Source organism: Phyllostomus discolor, chromosome 5 (genome assembly GCF_004126475.2).
Source record: "Phyllostomus discolor isolate MPI-MPIP mPhyDis1 chromosome 5, mPhyDis1.pri.v3, whole genome shotgun sequence".
In the NCBI taxonomy this organism is placed as follows: domain Eukaryota; kingdom Metazoa; phylum Chordata; class Mammalia; order Chiroptera; family Phyllostomidae; genus Phyllostomus; species Phyllostomus discolor.
The window spans coordinates 149,007,442-149,020,172 of NC_040907.2; the positions used below are offsets into that span (position 1 = coordinate 149,007,442).

General features: G+C 45.9%; 1 protein-coding gene across 5 annotated transcripts in view; it reads right to left on the reverse strand.

Moving 5' to 3' along the window:
* ALDH18A1 (aldehyde dehydrogenase 18 family member A1) overlaps positions 1-12,731 on the reverse strand; it is a 38,060-nt gene that overhangs the window by 13,890 nt on the left and 11,439 nt on the right. For 3 of the 5 annotated variants that reach the window (XM_036027064.1, XM_028511656.2, XM_036027063.1), the window contains exons 4-10: positions 10,079-10,228; positions 9,885-9,989; positions 6,720-6,878; positions 6,197-6,287; positions 3,059-3,183; positions 2,164-2,308; positions 1,177-1,250 (exon numbers count right to left, since the gene is read on the reverse strand). In XM_036027064.1, the coding sequence (XP_035882957.1) occupies positions 1,177-1,250; positions 2,164-2,308; positions 3,059-3,183; positions 6,197-6,287; positions 6,720-6,878; positions 9,885-9,989; positions 10,079-10,228 (849 nt within the window). The remainder of the gene's footprint in view (positions 1-1,176; positions 1,251-2,163; positions 2,309-3,058; positions 3,184-6,196; positions 6,288-6,719; positions 6,879-9,884; positions 9,990-10,078; positions 10,229-12,731) is intronic. The other 2 variants (XM_028511657.2, XM_036027065.1) reach the window with 1 other exon arrangement.

Consider the following 12,731-nt stretch of genomic DNA (forward strand, 5'->3'; position numbering starts at 1 on the left):
GAAAAGTAAAACATTAAATAAACAAACATATTAATCCAAAAAGTACGCACACCCGCTCTTCTAAATGTGCTCTTCTAACTATGCCAGGCCCTGCTCCCAAATCCAAGGTGACCAGTGACTAAACTCTTTTTACTTCCTCTCACTCATTTCCCAACATAGCTCCTTTCTTTGTTTCCTTCCTCTCTCACTATTAACTCCCCCCTATTTCTTCTTACTTCTCTTCCTCGTTACCACTCCTAATTATTGCGATTAGCAAACCTTGGTCCAAGGTAGGGGAGGAGGGTGTGACGAATTACACAGTTTATCCGGGACGCAGGGCCAGCACTTTGAATCAGCGTGATACACACATCTCCACACATTTAATATCACTAGTTGTATATAGTTTGTTTTCCAGGTAAGTTTTTGCATCTAGTTTTTCTCTTTTGACAATTATTTCTTGAGTGAATTCAGTCAAGGGGGAGAAATCCAGTCCTGGATGCTGGAGGAAACCCCGCCCCTCCCCACCCAGACTGGGCAGTGTGGGAAGCCAGTGTGGTGATGGCTGAAGGAGTAGAAGTGGTTAAACAGAGGGAGAAGCTGAGCTAGGCTCTCTCTCCCTGTGCTTTCCTGTCTCGACTTGTGGTTTTTTCAACTCTCTTTTCCTTTCTCAGGTCAAAGTACTCCTCAGAAGAAATCTACGAACATCACTTTCAAATCCATCCTTAACAACACAAGGCTTGGGAAGCCTTACCCCAACCTCCCCACAGTTCCAGCCTCATTGTGTTTGCTACTGCGACTGATTCATTGTGGACAGGGCCGGGCTAGGATTACGGAGCAGGCTCTTGAGCTTCTACCTTATGTATCAGTTAGACGATTTGGATGAGTACTTTTCCTACATTTACAGGCCCAGTATGTGGCAGGATTAGGGAGCCTCCCTGGTCTCATCGTATTCATATTCATCATATTGATCAAAGCATCAGAGTGGTGGAAAGCTGCCTTAGGCCTCAGCCCATGAAAGACAAAAGGGAAAGTAAAATTAAGGAAAAGACAAAAGGCAGGGCACACCTGAACAGGCTGGTGACTCAGACAGCTCTGGGGGACATGAGGAGTAAAGAGGGGACGGCAGGCCTGGCCGTGTCCTAAACCTCACAGCATGACTCACTCTGAAAATGAACAAAACCATCATAGGGTTACTACCTGCTCTGGTTCCAAAGTGGCCAACGTCCTTCCTCCCGATCGGGCCATTTCTCCCTGCTGCTCCACCGTAGGGCCTGCAAGCACATGTGCAAATTTCAGATCGTGGTCAGCTTGGTTCCCCATCATTACTCGGCTTGTAAGCAGGCTCATCACATGTGCAGACCGTGCACTTGGTGTCTTGTTATGCTTGTTGCACACACAGAAATCACGCTGGCCAGATAAAATGGCAAAGGATAGGCCAGAGTGACTCAGGCATAAACACAAGAAACTTGTCCCGTTTCTAGGGTGGATGATGTAACTCATATCTCCTGGAGTTCTTTTCAGTTTCACTCTGGCCTCCGCTTTCTAACGTGCTCATATTTCTGAATGTAGACTACAGCACAAGTCTATCTCTGTGGACACTTGAGGGCATATACCCATCTTACGCTCCTCTAGTGCTTCCTGGTATGTGGCATGCAGCACGGATCTAGCATAATGTTTCTTGATTAAAATGGTTGCTTATACATTTTTTAAAGATTTTATTTATATGTTCTTTTAGACAGCAGAGAAGGGAGAGAGAAAGAGGGGGGAGAAACATTGATATGTGAGAGAAACATCAATCAGCTGCCTCTCACAGGCACCCCAGCGGGGACTGAACCCACAACCCAGGCATGCGCCCTGACAGGGAACTGAACCAGCGACCTTTTGTTTCGTGGGATGATGCCCAACCAACTGAGCCACACTGGTCAGGGCTGCTTATATTCTTTAACTTAGTGATTTTAGAGAGAATTAGGAGGCCTAGTTAGGCAGGTGAGATAAATTTTATAAAGCAAAGCAAAAGCCAGTTTTGCAAACGGTGTCCAAAACACCACCATGTCTCAAAATACCAGCACATCAGCTCTGGGAACCCCTGTTCCCAGACCGAGAGCTCGGTGTTCAGCTGCACCGAGGCAACGGCGTCGCTCGCTCCCACCCACAGACCACAGGGCGCCACGAAGAACTACTCACCTGCAGGCTTTACTTCAGAAAAGAAGGTGCCAACTTTCTTTCCCTCTACGATGTCCGTGATGACGTGCCCCGACACTTTAGGGTGAGTTCCATTGGCAATAACCACCGAAGTGCCACCTTGCAAAGCCCAGAGGGCCGCTTTCACCTAGCAGGAGAGGTTAGATCCAAAGACAAGGTTCAGACCTTTGCAGGGTCTAGTTATCCACACTTCGAATTTGCAAAATGGCAGAAAACACAATGTTATACTGAGCAATTTAAGTACCCAGAGGGATGTTCCGGAAGCTCTGTAAGCGCACCCAGCCCAACTGTGGCTTGTGCTGCCTAGAGATGAAGCAGTCGACCCTTCGTGCTCAGCGAGTTCCCTTTCCAGGACTGTAGTGGGACTCACGACTTCCACACTCGCCGTACTACACCTCAACTTACCGTCCAGTCTGGTGTTCGACCAGAGTCTGAAGCTGAGCACTTGTAGCTCTGTAAAGGGGACTTTCGTCCTCATCTCTGCCACTGCTATGTGATGCTGTATCTTATGGGTATAACTTCTTAGAACAATTAATGGGAGAGAAGAATTTTTGCAACATTTCATCAAGAAATGTTTGAACTGATAACATTAGAGGATTTATGAATAATGAAAACTACACAGACCTCGCCTTTAAGCAGTTTACAATCAAATATACTCTTTATATAGTACCAATGAACAGAATACATATACAGACATGACTAAAGACTGGTACACAGTGTGCACTAAGCCTGTATTTAGATATGTGCATACGAGTACGTAAGAGCGCATGTGCCTCACATATGAACCATTAGCCCACAAACAACTGCAAACATAAAAATGATGAGGCAGTGCTTTGGTTTCAGAGCTGTGACAGGCAGTGAAGGCCCCAGGTCTCACCTTGGCTTCCATGCCCCCCATGCCCACTCTCGACTTGGTTCCGAATGTCACAGACTGCTGATCTCCGGGATAGAATATATCAATGAGCTTTGCATCGTCTGACCCTGGGGGGCTGTCAAAGAGGCCTAAAAAGTAAACAAGGGTCAATCACCTGGCTTTAGTGGAAGTACGTGGCCCCCAAGAGAGGCCTCCCAGGCACTGCCAACCACTGTGTACTTAACTCATCTGGACAGACTCTGCCGTCCCACCAGTGCTACCCAGAAAAGAGAGCGAGGGACCAGTGGCGTCCACCCACACTCAGAAGCAGCTCCAGGAGGACTCGCCTCACATACTTCTGTAACCAAGCTTAATAAGTCAATGTTTGCCAGCATCAGGGCATGGCCACATCCTTGGCACAAAATTTATCAGCCCCACCCACAGTCTACCTGGAAGCTGCCCTCATCTCTGCCATTGCTACTTATGATGCTGAACCAAAGGGTGGAACTGAAAAAGAAGAGTGACTCTTACAGAAACAGCGCAGCAGCCACAACTGTTTAACTTCCCAGCAGGATGAGATGTGAAACCTGTTCCCATTACCTCTCACAGGGCCCTATTATACTACCCATGTGACGGGTGAGCCGTTGTGAAGGACAGGCTGAGTCAGCAGAAGAGCGCACGGCTCTTGCATTCAGTATGGGTTTATCACCACTAAGCTTGTGTCCCTTATATAACTGAGCAGAGTGACAAAAGAATTACGTGAAATGTTGTATGCATACAATCCAAGATAAAAATCCTCACAATTTCACTCTAAGCAAGGTGGAGCCTTTGAACAGGAAAGAGGGGCCTGAGGAAATGGAGTCACATCTAGGCCTAAGGGGGACACAGGCAGGGAGGAACAGCGCCTGGTCCCAGCCTGGCTGAGGACATCTGGGGCAGTGATGCTTCTGGTTTTAACTCACTGCTCTTCTTGGGCTCAAGTATACCCCTCTGCTGCCTTGTTCCAGAGCTTTAACACAGCCCTGCTGAAGACACACTTTCTAGGGAAGCAGGGGTCGGGGAGGGAGGAAGTCAGTGTCTGTACAGAGCAAGTCAACGTGCAGCAGTGACAGCCAAAAGTCTCTTCTCACAACCTCTGTCCACTGCGATCCAGCACGTCACAGCTCCCAGGATTCAGGGTCAGTTCTTTCCACAGATACTGTGCACAGAGGTCTGGGATTCTGAGGCTGTTTTGGTTTCATACAGCAGGATGGGCAAGGTTGGACTATTCTAAACCAAACCTTTTCCAGAGACATCTAGAGGTCCCTGGCATTCTGATACTCTGCCTACCCTTTTTCCATTATAGCAGCCTCTCAAAGCCAGCAAGAGGATAATTACAATTCTGATATTGTTCTAAAAATCAACACTTGGCGGATAACCGATCAGAGGTAAAGAGTACAAACCTGTATGACCAATTCTGGTGTGTGGGGCTACATTAAAGCTGTTCACTGGAGTCTAGTTCAAACTGGGCTTTACACATTGATCTCTCAGGCTCACACCCTTCCGAGGGAAGAGTACAGATTTTTTAATTGAAAGGAGTAAGATTAGAAACTGCCTTCCACCAACAACTAGCTATGTGACTTTGGATATACCATTTAACTGATATGAACTTAATTTTTTATTTCTTCATCTGAATAATTGGGCTGCCCTACCGACTTTAGGGTTGTTACTAGGATTGAATAAACTGACATTCTCAAGTACCTAGAGCAGCATTTGAACATAGTAGAAATTTAATTTAAAAAATCTGCTGATTAAATCTAAATGCCTTTTTCTCCAGGGTAGCTTAGTCTTACCCCAAATCAGCCACTCCTATCCTGAGAATTCACATGTACAATGGATAAAACGGTACCAAGACTTTTTACAGGGAGAGACACTGACATGTAAGGATGGTAGCTCTGACCTCCCACATAGGCAGGGACTGACCGATCCACCTCTGTCTGCCCTGACCTTACACGGGGGGGAGTGCAAATGGAGAACAAGCCTGGCCGGGTTAACTTGCCTGGGATGTGGGCTGGGAACCAGCCAGCTTTTTCTGACCTCCTGGGAAGGTAATGGGGGACTTTGGGGATCTTGTAGGTTGGGCCTATTTTTGACATGGCTCTCCTATTCCTTATGGGTCAAAATGTAAAGGGGAACAGTGTAGGAAAATGGGAAGTGAATGGAGAGCCAAACTGGAGCCAAGAGGGGCCCCTCCATGAGGAGGGGGAAAAGACTAGAGTAACGCATTCGACATGGTGGCCACACAGCCTGGACTTTCTGCAGTGGCTCCAATTTAAAATAATCTGTCTCGGGGATTACATTAAAAGCTGAAAGTGATCAACACAATGATTATCACTGTGTACCATTAGGACAGCTATAATCTAAAAGGCAGATGACAAGAGGTAAGTGTTGGCAAGGACGTGGAGAAACAAGTGCCCTCATGCACTGTGAGTGGGGGTGTAAAACGGTGCACTTGATAGCGTTTTGGAAATGGTTTACATGGTCAAATGGTATACACGGATTGGAAAACAGCCTGGAATTTCTTCCAAAGGCTAGACACAGAGTTATACCATATCATCCAACAATTCTGCACCTAGGTACAATTAAAAAGATGTTCACACTAAAACTTGTACATGGAGTTCACAGCAGCATGAGTGTATGATTTCATTTATATAAAGTGACTGAAACAGGCAAACCAACAGAGACAACGCAGATCAGAGGCTGCGCTGGGCTGGAGTTGGCGGGGAGCCGAGTGACTGCCAACAGGTACGGGGATTCCTATGGTGGTGAAAAAGGGCTCCGAAATCGCGATGAGGGCTGAAACACTGTATGAGGACACTAACAAACAATGCACTGTAAACTTTAAATAGGTGAGTGGTATGGTATGGTATGTGAATTACATCTTCATGAAGCTGCTATAAAAAACGAATCTAAAGTGCCTGGAGATGACAACCTTTCAGCATTTAAACTGCATCTCCAGGACTACCCTCCTTCTTCTGAGTCATAAAAGCCCTTTGTCAGACTGCAGAGCTCAGAAAATAACAGTCCGTAGTAAAAAAAAAATCAGAAGGACTCAAGCAAAAAGCGCTCCACATGTAGTATTTAAAACAAAGGCTGGCTAAAGGAAAAGGCATTGCTTTGTACCTTCTACATCTGAAAGAATAATCAAGAGGTCCGTTTTCATTTCCACAGCCAGTCGGGCAGCCAGGCTATCATTATCTTTAACACTAATAACCTGAAATACAGATAAAAAGTCAGAAGTGAGTGAGCTATACAGTTCAAAAAGAAGTTCGCAGAAGTACTCAGCTAAGCTCTGGCAGGCAAAATTAATGACCAAGTACGTGGACGACAGGTTTTGCAGGGCCTTTCCATCTGCAAAACACCGTGCCTCCTTGGCAACCCTCCTTTCCAAACGTGCACTGTTCCAGCCACTGACATGCACAGGCCATGCCCACAGCACCATCTTAAGTCTTAAACCACTCTCACACCTCACCCCGCTGAATGAAACCCTGTGGCTCCAGAAGAGCTTATGCACCACTGCTCACGATGCCACCTCCTCTCCCAGCTTCTCCATCTCGTCAGTGCCCAGCTTCCGGTGTTAGTGCATGCAGCATAGCGCAGCATTAGTGTCTCCAGCATGCTGGAGCCTTAGGAATACTTCACCCACATTTACCCCCTGGAGATCACTATTGGGCTCAGCTGGAGGGACAACAGCATCATTTGTGTTGACAATGGGGACGATGTTCATTCGGAGGAGCTCATGAAGTGTCCCATTGAGGTTCCGGCGCTTCTGTTCATCATGGAAATCCAAATTGGTCACCAAAATCTAAAAGGTTCAAATAGATCAAGAACATAGGAGGGAGAAAAATGATGAACTTCCTAGTAGGAATAGCATGCCAAGATGCTAAGACTGGGGGAGTTAATCTTTAGGCTTGTGAGACCCAATACAGATCACAATGGAACACACATCTTTGGAGGCTTACCCAATTTTTCTAGAGATGGGGAAAAAGAATCACTTGGAAGATTTAATGATGTTCAGGATTTTTTGAAAAGTAATTTTGAGAACTACCAAATTTCATCCATTCACAAAATTAAGAAAATTAATATATCAACTTTAGAGTAGTACTGGGGAAAGTAATGACTGCCATTAGTTTCTAAAATATCTTTGTATCTCAGCACCCGCTTCAGGGTCTGGCTGCAGTAGCTCTGGTGAGGGAGGAGTGAGTGGTTTACCCAGCTGGGAAGCGCATGAGGTCAAGGCAGGGGGCTGTGTCATCACCATCCTTGCTCTGCAGCCGGCCACTGCTGCAGTTAGTGAAGGCTGTGTCTCAGCACGTGGGACTAATCTGAGAGGTGTATGGCGGTGAATCTTCAGTCACACCTTGAAAGGACTGGCATAACTTAGCTCAGAGGGAGAGGGGAGAGCTGGGTGTGGGGCTGGCAGTCAGCTCTGCTTGCCTGCTTGAATCCAAGTTGTCAGCAGTGTTTAGCAGGAGAGGAAGGTAAATGGGGATGAGGGCAAAAAACTAAATAGCAACAAACCCTGAAGCTCATGAACATGTTTCACTGAGAACACTCTGATGTTTAAGGAAGAGGGTTCTCATGCGTAAGGCAGGCCAAAGTAGGAATGGTTGGAGCAGGTGGTTGAGAAGGAAGGTAATGAAACAGTGGAAAGGCTACGCCCTGGAATACGGTCTGGCTGTGGTAACTAACATAACAGCAGCCTGAATGATATAAAATGTGGGTAATGAAGGCAAAGTGGTAATATGTCTAAAGGAAATAATTTACTCACCCATTTGATAAAAATATATTGGGCCCTGGCTGGTGTGGCTCAGTGGATTGAGTGCCAGCTTGCAAACCAACAATTCCCAGTCAGACCACATGCCTGGACTGTGGGCCAGGTCCCCAGTAGGGGGTGCATGAGAGGCAACCACACACTGATGTTTCTCTCCCTCTCTTTCTCCTTCCCTTTCCCTCTCTTTAAAAATAAATAAATAAAATCTTTAAAAAAATACATTGGGTACCTCTGAAATGCCAGGCCCTGTACTAGCTGCTGGGATGGCAAATAAAAATGTTGATGCTTTGGGGAAAATGGAATGGGGCATATTTTTGTAAGGATAGATCATGAATTCCTTTTTAGGAAAGTTGAGTCCTCTAAGTAATAGGACTGGGTCAAAAAGCATATAGACTCTAGTCCTGGTGGTAAAAGGTGACATAATAAAAGTAAACATGTGTGTGTAGCAGAGGCAAGCAGGAGGTGTAAAGTTCTCTTGAAAATACCTGTGGCTCCAGCAATTTAACAAATAAGAGGTAGGAGACAAGAGCCCTACAAGGGATAAGTATGTGCCTGGAGAAGGACAACCTCTCAACATGCAAATCAGTTTCATTTTTATGAAGAAAAAATAAGCTGCTATACTGTGTAAGTCTTTAACCTGACAAACAACTTGCTAGAGATTTCCAAAAGCCAATGAAAATGATCTTTGAAACAGGATCAGTAGAGAAAACAGGAAACTACAGGAAAGGGTACAGAAGGTAAAGATTTCCGGTAGATAAGGCCACCGGGGAAGGCAAAGGTAGGAGAGAAGGGGCCCGAGGACGGATGCTTGTAGGCCGTGGCGGGGGTAGAGCTCCTTCTTTCACGTCAGTGGTAATGGGAACAATGGCTGATGTGCACTGACTTTTAATGTGACTTTCATTAAAGCGAACAAACAAACAAACCAAAAAAAGAGGAACAGCAAACCTGGGAAAAGGCAAAACAAAATAAAAACAAAGCTCCTGGACCTAAGTTTCCTCACCTGGCTCCAGGCACTTTTAAAAAATCAGACGAAAACTATCATTGGATTATGACAGAGAAGAGACAGGAAGGTGACAGAAATTGAGGCTTCCATTGCATTTATGCTAACAGAAAAAAATCTAAGCTGGCAGAGAGGGGTCTGCAGCCACAGGAAACAGGTGGACAAGTCTGTACCTTTCTGCTCCAGCTCACTTTTTCAAGGACACTCTGGAATAACACCAGAACGTCACTGAGTAACAACTGTGAACAAAGCAGTTTAGGTCTATTTAGGTCTATTCCATGTGTAGTTGTTTAGTTGATGAAAAAAACAATTGAAAAAAATTCTGGAAATTTAGGTAAAAAAAGAAGTAATATAGAAAGAAGGTTCTAGAACATTCAGCAGTAACTACTAAAACCTTCTAAGTTCCATGAGTACAGGAACCATGGCTGTTTTGTTTACCACAGTATCCCCAATGCTTAACAGATTTCTTGCTACACCACAGGTGTTCAAAAAATATTTGCTGAATGAATGAAAAACCAACCAACCACCAACATTCCTTCCAACCTTCAATGTTTAATATCTATTATATAGGGCAACCAGGTGCCATCCGAAACAAGCCACCTGAAGTCCAATTTGCTAATGAAATAAAGACATCTAAGTTTTCTGTCTTCAGGAAACATGGGCCTAAGTTTCCTCACCTGGCTCCAGGCACTTTTAAAAAATTAGCCGTTGGGGTAGCCCTAAGAGGTGTTAGTACAATAACCAGAACTAACACTGAGAGCATACTGTGCCAGACACTGTATTAAATGCTTTTCATATGTTGTCTCATTAAGCTCGTGAAAAACCCTCTGAAGACAGCTGATCTTATCCTTGTTCTTCAGATGAAGACACTGAGGCACATAAAAGTTAGACTTAAAAGACATTCTCCAGATCTCCCAACCAACAAGTGGTGAAGCCGAGGCTGTCTCCTGGCGGTCTGGCTCCAGAGCCCTTCTCAGTCTGCTTGCTCCATGGGAATCACCCTCACTCACGGCCCTGTGCAAAGGCCAGCCTCTCACCTGGGCAGCACAGATGCTGTACTGGGTAAACATGGCTTCATACAGGGCCATCAGTCCACTCTGTCCTGCGGCTGCACAGGCTCGGGCTTCTAAGACAGGAATTGCCTGTAACACACAAATAGACAAGGTGTGGGTGGGAGGGAGGAAAGGTGCCCGAGCACCCCTGGTGCAGGGGGTGGGCAAGCAGCACTCACCATCTCTTTCAGCTGGTTCTGCCCTGAGTGCAGGGCCTGCCGCACGCTCTGGGACAGAAGGATCTCGTGGCGCAAGCGCTGCTTGCCAAAAGCTACAGCTCCACTGGTTACCAGCATCATCTCTCGGCCTTGATTCTGTAGCACTGACACCTGACATTGAGGAAGAAAAAGGCACAAGTCACTTGTAATATCTCTTTCCTTGCTTCCCAAGAAACTCAGGTGGGATGGACAACTGAGTGGATCCCAAATGCTGGTTTATGGAGCAGCAGTGGATTGGCCCTGGGGAGAATCACCCAGGTTGCTTGGTAAAGATACAGATTCCTACTTGCTGACTCAAATCTGGTGAGCCGGTGGCAGACAGGAATCAGTTTTTAATGGGGGATTCTGGTGTGCAACCAGGTGTGGCATCTATAAGGCTTGATGGCACCTGTTATATTTTAGTATTTGCAAAAGGCCCAGTTGTTACAGGAAAAATAAGCCCAGAACAGAAGTCAGGAGCTAGGAATTGCAACATCAACTTAGCAAATGCCTTCTCAAATTCTAAGGCATGAACTGGGGAGACGAGGCTGTTTCTGGGACATGTCTGATCCCCAGGGTCACCTTTGGCTAGACCAGGGACAGACGCTCACCCTGTTCTGCTCTGTCTGCCCAGAACCCAGGCATTTGTTCCCTACCTGGGACAGATCCACATGAAAGGGTTGAAGGTTCAAGATGCAAACAAAGTCAATATTCCTTGATTTCCTTTCTCCCTGATGCCTGAGCAATATACCTGGGTTCAGGAAATCACAAATGGCTGTCCGTGATCGACCATGATTTCAAAAAATAACTTTTTAAAAAAAATCCTCACCCAAGAACACTTTTCCATTGCTTTCAGAGAGAGAAGAAGGGAGAGAAGGTTTTTTAGGGAGAGAGGAAGGGAGGGAGAAAGACGGAGAGAAACCAGCAGTGGATTGGCCCTGGGAAGAATCACCCAGATTGCTTGGTAAAGATACAGATTCTTTATAAAGAGACATAGATGTGTGTCTCTTTTTACCAGATTCTTGGTAAAGAGACATATCCATAAAACAAATGTCATCTAAAACAGGGGTCTCGAACCCCGGGCTACGTACTGGTACAGGTCCATGGCCGGTTAGGTTAGGAACTGGGTGGCACAGCAGGGGGCGGGCTAGCGGGTGAAGCTTCAATTGCATTATTGCCTCAGCTCCACCTCCTGTCCTCCCCAACCCCACCAGGGGTCCATGGAAAAACTGTGTTCTGTGAAACGGATCCCTGGTGCCAAAAAGGTGGGGGGCCGCTGATCTAAAACATTTAAATAATCCCTTAATATGAAATATCAAGTCAGTATTTATACATTTCTCTGATTTTTTTCATCTTGCTCAAACTGAGGTGCAAATTAAGCCCATACACTGCAATCCACTGAAATGTCTCTTACACCTTTTTTAATCCACAGGTTCCTTCACCAGCATTTTTCTCTTGATATTTTTTTGTTAAAGGAACTAGGCTGTTTGTCCTTCAGGGCTTCCCTGCCTCAATTTTCCTGCGTGTGTCCCTGTGCCGTAGTTTAATGCTGTATTCCTTAGTCCCGTAAACTGCTATCAGGTGCGGAGGCTTGGTTTGTTTTGTCAAGAATTTATAGGTCACAGTGTCCATAGAGGGGATACATAATGCCTGGTTATCCTTTTTTGTGTGCTGTCAGCAGCTGTTTATGACCATCACAAAGACCTATTAATTATTAGGGCTGCAAAATGCTGACATTTGAAATCATTCATTCTTTCTTCATTCGTAGGCTTCATTCACTTCCATAAAGGGACATTTTCCTTCATTAGCCATTTGATCACCTAGAGGTATAGTTTGTTTATGAAAGGCAGGGCAGATGTGCTTCTCTTTCCCTTTATTTACTGTTTTCAATATAATGAGTAGGTTCTCTAGTATCCTCCAAAGATAACCAATGAGCTATTTTAAAGTGTCATTATGAATTCATGGATTTAAACATATTTCATGTGTTAAAACTCACTGCAGTAATTACCATCCATCTTTGGCCAGTGGAAGCCACTTTAAGTCGGCTCTGGCGTCCACCTAACATGATCTGATGCCTTGGACAAGACGTACTAGAAAGTCCTTCCATTAGGCCCATGGGTGTCTCTAGAAGGGAAGCTGGTGGCCTAAGATCATCACCAGGTTCTCCCACTGTTTCCATCAATGTTCTCCTTTGCTCGAAATCTTCATACTGTTTTGAGACTGGATCCCAACTGCTTTACCTTGGCAAAGCCTTGCCCGATGGAGTGATCGGCTTTGCTTCCCACTCGCCCTGAGATCACGACCACTGCTCACAATCTCACCTCCTCCCTCGCCCCCCAACATGCTACACTCATTCCTGTTTTGGTCCCCGCTCTGCAGAGCCTCTTCTTCCCCAGAAGCACCGGCCTGCACAACTGCGGGGCACCGCTCACCCTGTGCACCTGGCTGCGTGGAACAGTCCCCATCTGTTGGGGCAAATCCAACCAGCTGTAAAGGCCCAGGCTGAGTCCCAGCTCTGCGAGGGGCCCCAACAACCGCACTGTTGTTTGACTTTTCTGTCCCGGGACCCATTCGTCAATGCCATGTGGGCCCGCTCATTTGAATACTTACTGCCTTAAACAGTCACCTAATTGTT